Source organism: Oryx dammah, unplaced genomic scaffold (assembly GCF_014754425.2).
Source record: "Oryx dammah isolate SB20612 unplaced genomic scaffold, SCBI_Odam_1.1 HiC_scaffold_2, whole genome shotgun sequence".
Classification (NCBI taxonomy): domain Eukaryota; kingdom Metazoa; phylum Chordata; class Mammalia; order Artiodactyla; family Bovidae; genus Oryx; species Oryx dammah.
The window spans coordinates 158203434-158220033 of record NW_024070186.1 but is presented as its reverse complement, the minus strand read 5'-3'; the positions used below and the strand labels follow the sequence as shown (position 1 = coordinate 158220033).

Genomic DNA, 16600 nt, shown 5'->3' with positions numbered 1-16600 from the left:
CCCTGAAGCAAGTGAAGGTGCCCATCGTGGAGAACAGTGTCTGTGACAGGAAGCACCACTGTGGCCTATACACGGGGGACAACGTCCCCATCGTGCAGGAGGACATGCTGTGTGCTGGGGACGGCGGGAGGGACTCCTGCCAGGTGGGTCAGCAAACCCGCAGCCCCCACCGCCTGGCTTTGCAGCCACACTGACCCCCACCCCACCCCACCCCGCAGGGTGACTCTGGAGGGCCCCTGGTCTGCAAGGTGAACGGCACCTGGCTGCAGGCGGGTGTGGTCAGCTGGGGCGACGGCTGCGCGAAGCCCAACCGGCCGGGCATCTACACCCGCGTCACCTCCTACCTGGACTGGATCCACCAGTACGTCCCCCAGGAGCCCTGAGCCTGGTCCCCAGGCTGCTCCCTGGGTCAGCGGAGGAGCCGGCCCTCTCTGTCCCCTCACCACTGCTTCTGGCCGAGGAGGCGACCTTCCCCCACCTTCCCTGGCCCCCTGCCCCAATGCCCACCCACCATGACCCCCCTCCCAGCAGAGCATTCTCTGCTGACCCCTCCCTGCCCTGAGCCCCTGCCCCAGCCCCCTCTCCACTTAGCTCAGGGCGCCGGCAGGGGCTGCGGACACTCATTAAAGAGCATGGAGAGCAGACGCGGTCCTGCCTGTCTCTGGCTTCGGGTGTCACCGAGGGAGGGGAGGGCCCCAGGGCCTGGCTGGCTGCAGCCACCATCTCTGTGGGTCCCCCACCCCTGGGCACCCACCTGGCTTGGGGGTGGCCCCGTCCTACCCCTCGAGCCCAGGGCCACTCTGCACATTGGCTTGTCTTTTTGGTGAGGTAAAAAGTACCTTTCACAACAGGTAAAGCAACACAATCACTGAGATGATTCTCGGGGCCCCAGGTATCCAGCAATGAGTCAAGAATCAGATTATCATCCCCTATAGCCTGTGCCTGCCCTAGGGCCCTGTCCGTACAATCCGGACTACCCAGCCCGCCAGGCAGCCCCTGGGAGGCCTGCCAGGTGACCCCAGACTCTCGGCGGAGGATGAGGACTCCCTGGCACCCTGGTCCCCACCCCTCCCCAAGGCGACCTGGAGAACCTTTGTTCCCCAGGGGCCAATACGTCACCCAGGTGAGCTGGGTGAGGACTGTGGTCCACGTCCCTGCTTCTGCACACAGCCTGGTCAACTGTCCCGCCCTCCTGTTCTCTAACCGTTGACCCACGACCTGTCCTTGGCACAGAGAGTAGGGGCCTCTGCCGGGGCCTGGGGCAAGAACCATTGCAGCAGCCCTGGGTCCGACCCAGCTCAGCGTCTTCTCCTTGTGGAAGCTGAGGCCAACATCATAGGCAGGAGGATCACAGACCCTAGCACCCCAGATCCACCTCTGTCCACCCACTCTGCCCAACTTTCGAGGCTGCTTGCTCTCTGGAGTCCTGCAGTTCTTCGAGTCTCCACCAGAAGGAGCCCCTACCGCCCCTGGGCGCTGGGCGGGGCCAGGCGGGCGGGGCCAGGCAGGTGTGGAAGCGGGGGAGGGGCCGGCTGCAGCCCAAGGTCCCTCATACTGGAGACTCGCTGCCCACCTGGGTTAGAGCAAATAGGTCCCAGCCTCAGCCAAGTAAGTCCCAGATGGCACCTCCCACCACCTGGACCAGCCTGGAGGCAGCCGCTGTCCTGCTGCCGTGGGCACCTGCTTTGCTGAGTGAAGGGCAGGGCCTGCATGCTATCGGGGAGCCAACCGCGCACGGGGTATAGCCCCACACCGTGGTCACAGCCACAGTCCTCCATGGAGGACCCCAGGTTCTAAGCTGACCCGGCCCCCCTCTGTTCCTGCTCTCGGGGGAAGGGCTCGTGGGGGGAGCAGGTCTCACACTGGGGCTGCAGCTAAGGCTAGCAGGACGTGGGGCAGGTCTGGGTTAAGAGCCTTCAGGCAGGGACACAGGAAGAGAGACAGCAGGCCGGGAGGCAGTGCCCCCTGCAGCCCCAAGCGACTGCCCAGCTGGGAAGCTCTCTCACAGGGGCCCATGCCCTGGCTTCCACCCCTGCTGGGAGCCCTGGCAAAATCTTCTTCCCGGTCTGATCAGACTCCAGCGTGTGAATGATGCCACGTGGTTCTGGCTGCCAAGGTGAGCTTGGCTTTTTCCCAGCAGAACTTTCTATCCGAGATCTGCCAGGGAGTGTGGTGAGGGGAACTGGGGAGTGGCGAGGACCTACAGGGGGCAAGGAGGCTTTGTGGAGCCCTGTAACACTGGTAGTGGCATCACCCAGGTCTGCCCTCGCTAAGGCCACAGGCTGGCCACCCTCCCATGGGGGGGGGGGTACCAATTCTTGCGGTGGAAATCCAACGTGTTTCTTAAATAAGTTAATATTTATTCCGCTCTGCTTTGCAACCCCCCTCCCCTCCCTTCCCCTTGACTTGAGAAGCCGAGTTTTCCTCACTGGATTATTGCAAACGTTTAACCTGCCTTTATAAAAGAAAGTGAAACGATGGGGCCATCAGCTCAAAGTCTTGAACCAGGCCCCACGGGCAGTGGGGGTCTTATTGCACGGTCCCCACTCCCTGGCGACCGGTCATTTCCCAGGGACCAGAGTCAAGGTGCTCTCTGGAATCCTGAGGGGTTGGAACGGCGGGGAGTGGGTGTGGAGGGGAGATGAGACAGCGATGAGTGGTGGAGACACGGATGAGAACTCGGGACTGTGAGTGATGGAAAGCGTGGCCACGGCGGCCTTTGGCAGGAAGCCGCCACCAGAGGGCGCGAACGGCCCCAAGCGTGTTCCCTATAAAAAGAAGCGGACGTGGGAGTGGGGCTCTGCTGGTCGGCCTCTGCCTTCCTCCTGGTCGGTTTCTGGTCCTTGTCCCTGGGACTCCTGGGCGGGCCGCCAACACGGCCTGGGACCACCTTGGCACACTGAGAAACCCCAAACCTGAATCGACAGGACGGAGGCCTCTGGGTGTGGGCTGCCGCTGCTCTACGTGCCCAGAACCGCATGGGCCTCCCTCTCCCTGCGCTAACATCCTTCTGGCTCCTCTGCCCTCGGGGGGGGCCCGAGCCAGGATCCACACAGCCCTGTCCTGGCCGCCACCCTGCTGGGCGCACCCCAACCCCCGTGCCAAAGCCTGTGGGTACTGCACCCGATCTACACGGGCTCATCCACGTCGTCACCCAGGATTGGCACAGCCGGGGGGGACGCTCTCTTCGGTGGGCTCTCCGGGACGGTGAGGTGCACCCCCCGCCCCTCCTCTGGGGGGTCTCCTGAGGGCACTGGGGACTCCGTCTCCCGGGGTTCTGGAGGGGCCGCAGTGCCTGAGGAGGAGGGTCTGGGTTCTAGGGCGGCCCTGTGGCCCCCATCCGCGAACAGGTCCCCACTGGGACCTCCCACGTCCAACGGCTCAAAGGTGAAGTTTGGGACAGTCAGGTGTTCTGTGTGGCAGGGGGCCTGGCCCCGCCGCTCCCCCTTGGCAGCCGCGTCCAGCCCTGCGCCGTCTGCGGGCTCCAGGGGGTCTCTGTGGGGCACAGCCTCGAAGGACGGGGTTCGCCGCCGCAGGGTGGTGCTGCTGCCCTCCGCCGCAGGGGCCCTGGCCACACCCTCGTCCTCTGCTGGGGGCTCTATGGAGATGCAGGGGGGGCTCATCTTCTTCTTCCTGCGCGCCCCCAGGGCCAGCTCAGCCTCCAGGACCCGGGGCTTGGCCTCCCCGGCCTCTGGACGGCTGTCCCCAACGCCCGGCTCCCCCGAGGGCCGCCTCTGCTCATCCACCCGGCCCGGCTGGTCCAGGAAGCCCCGGGCGTCCACGCTGTAGAGCCTGTGCAGGTCTGGCTCGCCGCCCACGATCCCACAGGCAGTGGGCGAGGCCGAAGGGCTGCGGGCAGAGCTGGTGATGTGGCTGACCTCCTCGTCGGCCGGGTCTGGGGCTTCGGACTCCTCCCCGCCTGGGGCCGGCGGACGGCTGGAGATGCAGTGCTGTCCAGAAGTGTGCTTGCGGGTGCGGATGCTGGAGGGCCGTGGGGACCGGGGTGGGGACCGCAAGGAGGGCCCCAGGGATGCCTGTCTCATGGGGGTCTTCCCGCCAGGCTCTCCCCAGAATGGGCTGCTGTCCCCAATGCCATCGACATGCCCTTCCAGGGACTCCGTTAGGACCGCCTCCTGCAAAGGCAGGGAGTCAGGTGAAACCAGCCAGAGGGACCCCCTCCCCACTCCAGGCCAGGTGACCTTGTGACCCCCAAGGCTATGGGCCAGGGTGAGATGAGGCTGCAAGATGCTGGTGTGAATGCACTTGCCCTGCAACTGGAGCAGAGGGACCTTCACCAATTCTGGTCATGTGGGGAGGACTGGAGGCCAAGCTCCTGTGGGCAGAACCTGCCCAGGGCCCTGGAAACCCTGAGGGGCACAGACCCCGGCTGCAGCCGCTGCTTGACTGCGGTACTAAGCCAGCTTGGTTCCCCAAGCAGGGAGGGGCAGGGGAGGGGGACCAAAGGCTCAGGCAGGAAGGGATCTGGTCTCTGGCTGCAGCCAGGCTCGAGGCACTGTTTCTGGGGAGGGGGAGTCTGGGGGGCTTAGGCTGCTGTTTAAGGGGCCATGGGTCCCCGTGGCCGGGTGTGGGCATTACACACTCCAAGGGCCCAGCGCCCACGTCTCTCACGCTTCAAATGGGGAGGGAATCCCAGAGACCCCAGGGCTCGGCTGAGGACCCGAAAGCGCCTCCTACCTGTCTGCAGAGAAGCCGGCCGACACTAGGCGAGCGGGCTGCACCCTGCGGGGGCAGAGCACAGAAGGTGTCGCAGCCCCTGGACGGGGAGGACACGGCGGATGGGACCTGGAGGGAGGTGCAGGACTCCACAGGCGGCGAGTGGGCAGCGGTGACCCGGCCTGCGGCAGGAAAACGCCAGAAACGTGTATCCACTCCCAGCGGGCCCCGCCCGACAACCCACGCCCCTCTGACCCCCGCCCCGCCTGCTCCACCGCCCCTCTGGCCCCGCCCCGGCCCCTCTGCCCGGCTCCCACCGCCCCATCTGACTCCGCCCCCATCGCCCCTCTGGCCCTGCCCCGGCCCCTGCCCCCACCCATCGCCCCTTTGGCTCCGCCCCGGACCCCGCCCCCGTCGGCCCCGCTCCCCCAGGGCCGGGCTGCCTCCGCCAGGGGCTGTACCCGCGGCGCTCTCGTAGGTCTCCATCTCCACCTCCTGTAGCGGGTGGGGGTGAGCGGCTGCTGCAGGCGCCACGGGCCGGAACATGTAGCTGTCGTTGGGCAGCGAGAGCATCCTGGACACCGACACCTTGCGCACGACCAGCACGTTGGGGGAGTCCGGCGAGGGGCCGGGGCTCTGAGGGGCCGCGGGCCTGGGACGGGCGGGGGACCCCTGCGCCATCTCCATCTCGAGCTCTGCGTCCAGCTCGGCGTCCTCGCGGGCCTCCTTGTTGCTCTCCTCCAGGTGCTTCATGAGTACGGCCACCACCACGTTGACCAGCACGAACTGGGCCACCAGCACGAAGGTCACGAAGTAGATGGGCGAGATGGCCGGCAGGTAGGTGAGGCAGTGCTTGTCCTCGCGGGCGCACTCGCGCAGCGTGTCCTGCGGGCAGAGGGCGGCGGGCAGGCTCCCACCTCCGCCTGCAGGCCCCCACTCCGGGGGCTCCCATCGTCCCGCCCACCGCGCCAGCCTGTACCTTCATGATCCCGTTCCAGTTGTCCCCGGTGGACACGCGGAACAGCGTGAGGAAGGCCATGCCGAAGTTAGAGAAGGTGGCATGTCTGCTCAGGCCCTCGCAGGGGTTGTCCTCACTGCATTCTGCCGGGAGCGACGGGGTCAGCCCGCCCCACAGGGCCAGGGCACACACAGGCCTGCCCTCGCCCGGGGAGAAAGCCATGCTCCTCGGGGTGCAGGGTGGTGGCCCAGCAAGTACTCCGCTCTGCGGAATGACCGGGCGGCCCTGGCACCGGAGAGCCTTAGATGCTGGGTCAGGCCTGGGAGTCGCCAGGTCCAGGGTCGCGGCACCAACTTCGGGGTCTGGGCAGACCCTCAAAGGTGACAGCCACCTCGATCCCCTCCCACACAGGCCCACTGGTGGCTCCTGGAACCCACTGAGCGTTCGTTCAGTGACATCCAGTGGGAGGGGGCTCCCACAGGACCTGGGCCGCCACGAAAGGTCCCCACAAGCCCCCACCCAGACTGGCCGGAGCCGCACGCCGGGGAGTTCTGAGGATTCTGAGGAGACCCTGGGTGATAGGAAGGGCTGGCTGCAGCACGACCCTGGGGCCGGTAGCCTTGGGGCCACACCTGTGTGTGGGCGCGTGCACTCACACTCGTGTGCGGCTCTGTCGGCCTGGCCTGGGTGTTAACACGTGCGGGTCTGCACAGGGAGTCTGCATGCGCGGCGTCCAGTTACTTCACGGTGACGGGCCGCGGGGGCAGGAGCCGGGCCAGCGGACCAAACGCATGCGCATGCGTGAAGCTGCGCCTCCCAGGCGAGTCTTGGGGGTGGGACACCGCGCTGCACACGCTGCCGCACTCACCGAGCCTCCCGAACAGCTCCACTCCCAGGGCAGCATAGATAAAAAACAGGAGCATGAAAAGCAGGCCGAGGTTCCCTACCTACACGGGAGAGAAGCGGAGCGAGGTCAGGCGGCTCAGCCCGTCCCGTCCCCCACCCGCGACCTGCTCGGCAGTTCCCAGGCCTGCCTTGAGCCCCGTTCTTGCTCCAGCCCTCCTGGCCTCGAGGCTCCTGTGGCCCTAGGGCTGCCTGGTGCCCAGGGCCCCTCCTTGGCTCTCACACCCGCCCTGCACCCGGGGGCGGGGTGTGGGGGGTGGGGGGTGGGGTGGGCTGCATCCAGTTCCTCTGCTCCCGAGCGCCTCCCAGCGGCTTGGACTCTAGCTTCAAGGTCCCCACGGGGAGGTAAAGGGGAAGCTCTGCAGGCCGCCAGGTCTTGCCCGACCCCTGCCCGCGGCTCTTCCATGAACTTGCCGCCCCTCCTCCACACCTTCCTGACTCTGATGTGGCTGGTCCCCCTCTTCACCAGCCCCCAGAGGCATCGCACCAGGGGTGGCTGGGGCCTGGGCTTCACCCCCAACCCACCATCCAGCAACTCCCAGACAGGGGGTGGCTGCACAGGAGCACTAAGGGTGTTAACTCTGGGTTGAGGAAGGCTGCTGGGGACCAGTGGAGGCCAGCTGAAGATGCAGGGTGTGGACGGCTGGGGAGGCAGCTGGGTGGATAGATATATGCTAGGCTGGTGGCCAGTGGCCAGGAGGGCTGGATGATGGACAGCTGGGCATCTGGTAGATGGGGGACAGACAACTGTCTGAATGGATGGATAGAAGCCTGGATGGTTGGATGACTTGTTGAGAGGGCTGGAGTCACGGTCAGATGGACACATGGATGCCCGGGTGGACTGGCTCAGGGGCTGAATACTACACAGATGGGGCAATGAGACTTTCAACTCAAGAAGCCACACAGGGTCAGGGTTGGGGCTGTGGACACAGGATGTGAGGACAGGGCCTGACCTGGCCTCTGGCCAACACCTGAGCCCTGGTGTGGTCCTCCAAACTCGACAAGCCCACTGCAGCCACAGGCTCTGCCCTCTCCCCAAAGCCCACTGAGAGCAGAACTGCACCGGGCGGTGGGCCCTGGTCTTCCCCAGAGAGACTAGAGTGAGGCCGCAAAGCAGGCAGGCCGCCCCCTCACAGCACAGCTCAGCAGCCCATGACTCCCTGTAGGTGGCGGGGAGGGGCTTGAGACCACGTGAACGAATGATGCCTGACCAGTGAGTGAGGCCCTCCTGCAGTCTTGTCCTCTTGGGGGCGTCTGTGATGCCCACCCTGGGAGCAGGGGAGCCAGACCCAGGCCAGGCCCCCGAGTGGCCGACATACCTGGGGCAGCGCCTGGACCACCGTGTCCAGCAGGGCCCGCATGCCCGTGGCCATCTTGAGCAGCTTCAGAACTAGGACGGGGAGCCAAGCATTAGTGGGGGGTGGGGCTGGTCTGACCTGGACTACACATCCCCCACCCCCGGGCCCCAGGCGGTCCACTGGGGTGGGTGAGGCAGGAGGTGGGGGGCGGGCCCTCCAACAGCGCAGGGCTCAGGCGGGCGGCGGCCTACCGCGGGCGATGCGGAGCACACGCATGATTCGGATGATGGTGGGGTTGATGGGCAGCGCTGCGTTCATCTCAATCTCCTCCAGCGTGATGCCCATGATGGACAGCAGGACGATGGCCAGGTCCAGCTGGTTCCACCTGGGCGGGTGGGCAGGCATGGCTCAGTACCGGCCAGTGCCTCCTCCCCAGCACCCCTGGCCCTTCGGAGCACCTGGAGTCCCCCCGCCATCCCCTGGGAACGTCCTGGTGTCACCAGGGGCACCTCTGCTCAGCACTGTCGCCTCTGCAGGCCTCCAGCCGCGGCTCCCACCTGGCCCGTCCCACATACCTGTCCTTGAAGAACCTCCGGAACCCAAAGGCCACCAGCTTCAGCACAGCCTCGACAACAAAGACGATGGTGAACACGTAATTGCAGTACTTGAGGGCCTCGTCCAGAGCCTGGGGGCGAGCACCAGGCTCCTGAACGTCAGGCCCCCGCAGTACTGCCCGCCCTGCCCCACCTCTCTGCTCTGCTGACCAACCGGGGCACCCCAGGCCTGCCCACGGACAGGCCTCAGCTATTACTGGATGGAGGTCTGTGCTGGCTTAGGGAGGCCTGCCTGGCCTGACCCTCACAGCATTCTCAGGACGACCCTCAGTTGGGGGAACCCGCTGCTGGGAACCCAGACTCCCAGCCCTGCCTGGGCCAGTCCCACCCACAGCCCAGGGCAGAAGCCAGCCCACCAGAGGGGCTCAGCTTCAGCTACGGAGTTAGAGGCTCTCAGCTATTCTGGGATGAAGGGGCGTCCCGTCTTTGATGAAATAATGGAGATGGGATCTGAGTGCATCACCCTCTCAGTCCGACCTTTCCTGGACTTGGGGACATCCCCTGGTCAGCGTTTTGGATGGAACCTGTCACAGGGTCAAGGATGCCCTTGGGACAGGTGGCCCAGGGTGTCCACTGGCTTTAAAGGAAGGAGGGCCCTTTGTTCAAGCCACACCTCCATGTATCCCACAAACCCTGACAAGGGCTCAGGCAGGGTTGCAGACCTGGGCCTCCAGCTCTCAGGGTAGCACCACCTGGCTGGCAACAGACCCCACCCTTGGCGACCAACACCACCCCCTACCGGGCTGCAGGCCTGGAGGCAGGGGGGCCGGTGTGTCAAGACAGTGAGCCCCACCTTGGGCTGGTTATAGTGCTCCATGGACATGGTGATGACGTTGACGCCAATGATGAAGGTGATGAAGAGGTCCAGGTAGTGGCTGGTGCACAGACTGTGGATGGAGCGGCGGGTGGGCGAGTAGTCCGCATAGTAGGGCCGGCGCTGGGCTTCTGCGGGGAGAGGACAGTGATGAGCGGGCAGGTGGGGCGGGATGAGAGGGCTGCCTCCCAGGTGCTGGGGAGTCAGGGGGCTGGGGGAGGGCCCAGGCTTGTGCGTGGGCCTCGGGGCAGGTCACCCACTGACCTCTTCCTCCAACAGGGCCTCAGCCTCAGAGCAGATCCCTGGAGTGGGCATAGAAGCTGAGACTCCACCTGGGCCCTGCCCTGGAGCCCTGTCTGGACCTCCCACCCTGCCAGGAGGTCCCAAGCGAGGGCCTGTGTCATCTACTCTCCTGGACCAGCATCAGGGTCCAGAGATACCTCAGAGATGAAGGGAGGGGCAGATGGGAGCTTTTGGGGGGGGCAGGGACAGTCCCAAGGCAGGGAAGGGCAGGGCAGGGCAGGACAGGGTGGCCCACCACACCCCCATCTCCCCGGCTGGGCATATGCTGCGTTCTGGCCACCAGGCCTGGAGTCCCTCCGCTCCCTGTCCTCCAGGAGGCCTGTGGCCGTGTGCCTGCTGTCTGGGGCCTGCTTGCCCTCCAGTCCATCTGAGGTTGGTGGCCATGATCTGGGGGATGGGAGGGGGTCCGTCTCCCAGCAGCTCTGTCTGCACTAAACGCTCTGCCTGCAATAACTCCCTAGGGCACACCAGTGCCCGCTAGATGAGGGCATGGCTGCCCCCACTGCACAGGGGGCCCGCCCTGGCCTCAGAACCTGTGGGCAGGGACCAGGGAGAGCGGGGGCCGATGGGAACCAACCCCTCCCTGGGGCCCGCATGCTCCTCGGTCTGGCATGCGGTCACTAGAGAGCTCAGCGCAGCAGCCAAGGAGGCCAGAGGCCAGTGAGGCCAGGCTAGCACTGAGGATATGGGGTAGCCAGCCGGCAGGCATCCTAGCACAGCAGGCAGGTGTGCAAGCCGGGCAGAGGCACACACGGGCTCAGAGGCAGCAGCGTGAACACCGGGCAGGCCAGCCAGGAATCCCTCCTCCTCCCACTGGCGCCTGGCACCTTGCAGCCATCCCGTGCTGACCCTGCGGTGGACCCCAGGGGGCCTGGCACCCTCCTGCAATGTCCAACCTTCCCTGTGGCAGGGGCAGAGGGGCAGAGATCGGGCCAGTTCGCAGCCCCATGCAGTGGCTGGCAGAAGCAGGGCTGAGGCATGCGGGGTGGGGGCAGGTACCTGGGTTGGGGAAAGTGCCTGGAAAGACAAGGAGATGGTCTGAGCTGGCCGGTGGGCGGGGCCAGGACCCCTCCTGGAAGAAGCCCACTCTGCTCCCCAGCTTGGGCAGGGGTGTCCTAAGACCCTCTCTCTGTCTTGAATGGCTCTGCTTGCTCCCCCCACCGAGGCGTGAGAACACAAAAGTGGGGTGAGCCTGCCCCTGCAGTGGTGGGCGTGGGGGCTAGGGTCTCATCCCTGTGCCTCCTGGGAAGGGCCCCCTGCCTCCTCTGCAGCCGTTCTTCTCTGAGAACATGAAGGGCGAGTGTGCAGAGCCATCTGGAGAGGCCGGGGCCGAGAGGAGTAGGGGCAGGTGGGGGGCTCCGGGGCCAGGGTGCTGAGCCGCTACCCGGATGCGGTCCCCACAGCCCTGGGCCGGGGGCGAGGCGGACCTGGTTTTCGGCGGCAGCAGCCAGGTCTCGGAGCTGCCCCTGGTTGGCCTCCCGGTCCCCAGCCACCCTCCCATAGGCGAAAGGGGGGCTCAGGTGGATGCGGAGGAGCTGGGCGACGCGCAGTAGCCACCGGCCACCGCCACCCGGAGGGCCTTACTCCTGCGCTTCCTCTCCAGGCGACGCTGCCGCTTCTCCTCGCGCCGCCGCGCTTCCTCAGCCTCCTGGTGCTGCCGGCACTTGTGGAAGTTCTCCACCACGACACCCACGAACATGTTGAGCACGAAGAAGCTGACGATGAGCAGGAAGGAGATGAAGTACAACAGCATCCAGGGGTTGTGGTTGGGCACGGGCTGCAGCACACGAGAGCGCGTGGGTGCCGGCCCGCCCACGGGCACTGACCCCGCCCATGGGCTCTGACCCCGCCCACATGCGCTGAGCCCCGCCCACGGGCTCTGACCCCCGATGTGGACCTCTGCCAAAGGCAGCCTCGTCTCTGGGGACGTTGCGCTCCCTGAGATGAGCGGAGACCAGGGGATAAGGCCCGAGCGGAGGGGCAGGGCTGCCCGCCGCACCTGCTGGTCCACGCCCACGGCGTCCAGCCCGTCGTACATGATATTCACCCAGCCGTCCTTGGACGAGAGCACGAACAGCGACATCAGCGCCTGCGAGGCCAGAGCAAGGCGGACACCTCTGGGCGTGGCCTCCTTCTGGGCGCGCCCTGCAGGGCCACACGCGCTGCCTTGGCTCGCTCACCGCGAACCCTCCTAACTTGCCGGCTGAGACCCTGAAGCTCCCGCCCTCCAGATCAGGGCTGAGGTGGGTGAGTCACCCGCCAGCCCTGCCCGCCCCGCCCCAGCCCCGCCCACCTGGCCCAGGTTGTCGAAGTTGTACTTGCGTCGCACCCAGCGGTAGTGCGCGGCCCTGCACTCGGCCTTAGTGGAAATGTTCCTGGTGTCAGCGCCCTCGCAGTAGTAAAACTTCCCCTTGAAAAGCTGACCGGGAGGGGCGGTCACTCAGAGGGCCCGGCCCTGCCCTGCCATTCCCCGCCCCCTCACGGGCCCCGCCCTCTCCCTGCCTGCTTGGGCCGCGGCCCTCCCGGGCGACTTCGCCGCTGCTGCCCACCGCCCACCATCCCTCAGGCAGGCAGGCAGGCCACGCACCTGCACCCCGAGGATGCCGAAGATGATGAAGAAGGCGCAGCAGATGAGGACGATGTTCCCGATGGGCCTGAGGGACGATATCAGAGTCTCCACCACCAGCTTGAGTCCCGGTGCACGGCTGATGACCCTGGAAGAGGGCCAGAAGGAACGCGCTGCTGGGTGCGCACAAGGGAGCTGCCACCAGGAGGAGCGCCCAGCACGGCAAACATCTCGCTGCTCTGCAGCACGGGCCCCTCTCCCGCCCCACGCGTGGGCCCGCCCTCCTGCCTCCATCCCCTCCTTTGGCCCGCCCCACGGCCCAGTCCACCTCAGCGGCCGCAGGGTCCGCAGCAGGCGCAGCACGCGCAGGATACCCAGGATCTTGGCACCGCCAGCTGAGGCCATGGCCACGACGATGTCCACCAGGGACACCAGGACCAGCACCCCATCCAGTATGTTCCAGCTGCTCTGCAGGTAGGCGTGCTCGCCCGAGACGAGGCCCAGGGCCACCACCTGGTGAGCACAGACGATGGGCTCGTGGACCTACGCCGTGTATGTGGCCGCAGCTGCAAGGCCAGACGGACAGACCCCCGGGTCCCCCAGGACACGGTGTACCTTCACCATCATTTCCGCCACGAAGATCGCTGTGAAGATGTAGTTGGAGACACTGAGGAAGACTCGCTCCTGCAAGAGACAGGAAGATGGGAGGGGGTGGCCGTGGCCATGGGACCCACCCCTCCCCGGCGAGGAGAGAGCCTCACGGTGCTGCCAGGGTCGATGTCGGGCCTCTCCAGGGCGATGGTGATGCAGTTGAGGAAGATGAAGACGAGGACGACGTGATCAAACATCTTGTGAGCAATGATCTTTTGGCAGGAGATGCGGAACCTGGGAGCCAGGGGTGGGGGTTTTGGGGACAGTCCTGGCCAAGCCCTGGCTTCTGTCCACAGAGCCCACCGTCTGGTAGGGACAAGGGGGCCCCCGGGCGGGGTCAGCTTTCCCAGGTGGGCCACTTACCTGTTCTTCGGGGAGAAGAGGTACAGAGCCCAGGGCTCGCGGCTCCGGCAGCACTCCGGCTTGTGCGGCTCCAGCACCTTCTGCAGTCGCGAGCAGCAGCTCTGGGGAGGGGGGGGGTGTTCAGGGCCCCTCCCAGCCTGACCAACCCCAGCCCCTGCCACCTTCAGGCTCAGCCCTGTCCACCCACCCAGGCACCGGGCCAGGGAGCTACACTGGGGTCTAGGGGACTGGTGAGTGGGCATTGTCAGATCCCCACGCAGGTGGCCCCCAGCAGTCCTGGGCAGTGGGGTGCCCAGCTGAGAAGGCACTTCCCCTCCCCCTGCAGACATCTCACTGCCTGACCAACTCCAGCCCAGAACCAGCCCTCAGCCGGAGGTGGGGCCGACCCTGGGGCGAATCCCACTCCAGAGCTCCCCGTGGATGTGCTCTGGCCCAGCCTGTCCTGCTTCCCGTCCCCTTCCGCCCCCAGGGCCTCCCATGAACGCTGCCCCCACAACGGGGTGGGGGGGCCAGCAAGGGGCCAAAGTGAGGCCCACCCCCACTCACGTCCTCCACGTCGTCCTCAAACTCGGCCGGATCCTCCTTGTGGCTGTCGATGCGCAGGAAGAACTCGCTGGGCAGGGCCAGCACCTGCCCATTGCAGTCGTGGACCTTGGTGGGCAGCAGGGTGGCCGGCCGTGGGGGCCGCAGGTCCAGCGTGCTGCGGTGGTCCAGGGACTCGGCATGCCGCAGCGGCGTGGCACGCGTGCCCGGCGAGGCGCCCGCCCCAGGCCGGCCATCCTCGGCCTCCTCGTCAGTGCTGCCACTGCCCCTGCCCTCGCCGGACAGCAGCGACTCGCGCTCCCCACACTGGCTCCTGCGCTTGAGGCTGGGTGCACGGCCCAGGCTGTTCCAGCTGGAGCGCCGGCTGCTCCAGGCGCTGTTGGGGCCCCAGGGGGCGCAGGGCGAGCTGCGGAGGCTGGACTGTGGGGCAGGGGCAGGAATGAGCAGGTCACACCCTTCCCAAGTCACCCCCAACATGCTGGCCTCAGGGCACCTGGCTCACGGGCCTTTCCCTGGTGAAAGGGATCGCCACTGATACCCATGGGTGACATTCGTACACGGATCATCTCTTTTAATGGGCTTCCCTGGTGGCTCGGATGGTAAAAAATCTGCCTGCAGTGCAGGAGACCTGGGTTCGATCCCTGGGTTGGGAAGATCCCCTGGAGAAGGAAATGGCTACCCACTCCAGAATTCTTGCCTGAAGAATCCCACGGACAGAGGAGCCTGGCGGGCTACAGTCCATGAGGCCACAAAGAGTCGGACACGACTGAGCAACTAACATGCGTGTGTAAACTAAACAGGGCCTCTCCTCTAAGGAGCAGACAGCCCTGCTGGGGAGCTGCTAGTGGCAGTGAGCCTTCCGAGAGATGCCTGTGGCACACAGTGGGTCAACGGTGAGCTGGAGACATCGCCAGCAAGTGTCAGAGCCCTGAGCGGGCCTCGCATGGCAGCTTGAGGACCAGAGGATGAGCGAAATTCATCAACGGGCCAGGGATCCTCAGATATGGCCCAGCAGCTGACCTGGATCTCTGGGGAGGGACCGCTCATCAGCTTCTGGCTGGCAGGCTCTGGACTTCCAAGGAGAAGCCACGCACCGCCTCAGGAAAGAAACCGGGCTGTGCTCCGGGACTTCACCTTTGCTGCGCCTATGCTCTCTGCCCTTCGCCGTTTTCACCTCCTGGGTCAGCAGGAGCTGAGCTGGAATCTGGCCCAACAGCCCCATCCTCCTCCTGGGGGAGCTAGCAGCTTAGCTGTGATGTGCTTGGCTGCAGCTGTTCTGTGACCGACACTCGGTGTCCCCTCCCCCTCTCGATGGTTCGCCTGGACTTTCCTCCAGGTTCACTTCCCACCCCACCCCACCCCACCCCAAGTTAGCTTGTCCTGCTCCACCCACCCCTTCTGGCCCTTCTGAGATGCACAGAGCCGGCTCTAGCTGCATTTGTCTGGGGTGGTGCTTCCTGGGTTTGTCTGGAAAGACTGTGGGCCCCAGCTCCACAGGGTGCTGCTGGTGACGCACAGAAGCCTCTGCTCGGCTTCCGTCATCTGTTTCGTGTACTCAGCTCTTAACACCTTTTTACCATCCTTCTTTGTTTTCCCTTCTTGTACATTCTGTGTTCTGCCAGCTTTTATCTTACATTGCGCAAATTAGAAGATAAACTTCTGGCCTGCTATTCTACTTGCTTATTCATATGTCTCCCATCAGAACAGTGGTTTCTAGTTCCATTTATAGAAAACAAAGCGCTTGGGCCTGAGGGATTTCTGGGGTGTGAGTGGGGAGGGCACATTCGGGACCCTCACTCATCTCTGGGAAAGGCCTAAGGAGCTGTGTGTTGGCGGGATGAGCCTGAAGGTGCCCTGAGGCCAGGGCAGAGTCCCCTACCAGAGATTTCTGGTCTCCTAGCTGAGGGTCCATGGAGCTGCTGCTGCCACGGCGCGAGTCCAGGGGGCCAGGGGCCGAGTCCAGGTGTGGGGAGCTCTTGGGGGTGGGCATGGGCGTGGCCGCCGTGCGCATGATAAGGGGAGGGGGCAGGCTGCCCCCGCCCTCCAGGTGCCCGTTGGGTGTCACTGCCAGCGAGTACATCTTCATCTCTAGGGGACGGGGGAGAGGGGAGGCCACTCGCGCCTGCAGGGCTCCCAGGAAGGAGCGCCTGTCCGCCTAGAATCCCCCTCCGGAGTCCCAGCTGTGCCCAGACCCTCGAGGCAGCATCCCCTACGCCCCATCCCTGCCCCCCATCCACACGCGCACCTGTGGCCCTGAGGTCTCGGAACTTGTCCAAGTCCTCCTCCAAGTGGGTGGACGTCTTGTCTTCATCTGTGTCGGACCTGGTGGCATCGCCCTGTGCCCGCCGAGCACACAGCACACATGAGGCTCCCCATGGGGGGTGACCCCGGATGGAAAGGTCAGGCCCACAAGGGGTGGGCGTGGACAGAAGAGCCCAGCAGGGCAAGGATGACTGGGGGGAGTCTGCCCCACGCTCCTGGTTCCCACCGTCTCCCCTGGAGGCCCCTCACCTCCCCTGGAACCCCTCACTCTTTTAGAAGTAACTTCACCTCCCCCGGAAGCCCCCTCACCTCCCCCGGAAGCCCCTCACCTCCCCTGGAAGCCCCCTCACCTCCCCTGGAAGCTCCCCCTCACCTCGGCCTGGAAACCCTCCACCAGGATGGCCACCAGCAGGTTGAAGAGCACGTAGTTGCCAAAGGTCATGAGGGCCACGAAGTACAGGGCGGCCCAGGAGGACGTGGAGGCCATGCCGTTGTACAGGACGACGTTCCAGTCCTCTTGAGTGAGGATCTGGGGGAGGGGCGGTGGGCAGAGTGGGCCCAACGTGGGGGCCGAGGGGGCACCAGGACGGGGTCCTGGCTGGGGGAATACCACCAGGTCTCAGGACCAGAAGGACGAGGGAGACCAGGCCC

At 65.6% G+C, this 16600-nt stretch overlaps 1 protein-coding gene across 2 annotated transcripts in view; it reads right to left on the bottom strand.

The window, feature by feature from the left end:
* Positions 1-1977: 1977 nt before the first annotated feature.
* The window catches only part of CACNA1H (calcium voltage-gated channel subunit alpha1 H), a 30295-nt gene continuing 15672 nt past the window's right edge, over positions 1978-16600 (bottom strand). Inside the window, exons 12-33 of one of the 2 annotated variants that reach the window (XM_040253426.1) lie at positions 16323-16478; positions 15933-16023; positions 15567-15775; positions 13691-14107; positions 13145-13245; positions 12892-13015; positions 12746-12814; positions 12459-12643; positions 12152-12278; positions 11858-11983; positions 11564-11653; positions 11149-11341; positions 10564-10581; positions 9241-9392; positions 8409-8518; positions 8085-8218; positions 7855-7925; positions 6501-6579; positions 5654-5775; positions 5136-5559; positions 4696-4856; positions 1978-4133 (exon numbers count right to left, since the gene is read on the bottom strand). In XM_040253426.1, coding sequence (XP_040109360.1) covers positions 3129-4133; positions 4696-4856; positions 5136-5559; positions 5654-5775; positions 6501-6579; positions 7855-7925; positions 8085-8218; positions 8409-8518; positions 9241-9392; positions 10564-10581; positions 11149-11341; positions 11564-11653; positions 11858-11983; positions 12152-12278; positions 12459-12643; positions 12746-12814; positions 12892-13015; positions 13145-13245; positions 13691-14107; positions 15567-15775; positions 15933-16023; positions 16323-16478 — 4164 coding nt within the window. In that variant the 3' untranslated portion in view covers positions 1978-3128. The remainder of the gene's footprint in view (positions 4134-4695; positions 4857-5135; positions 5560-5653; positions 5776-6500; positions 6580-7854; positions 7926-8084; positions 8219-8408; positions 8519-9240; positions 9393-10563; positions 10582-11148; positions 11342-11563; positions 11654-11857; positions 11984-12151; positions 12279-12458; positions 12644-12745; positions 12815-12891; positions 13016-13144; positions 13246-13690; positions 14108-15566; positions 15776-15932; positions 16024-16322; positions 16479-16600) is intronic. The other variant, XM_040253434.1, reaches the window with a different exon arrangement.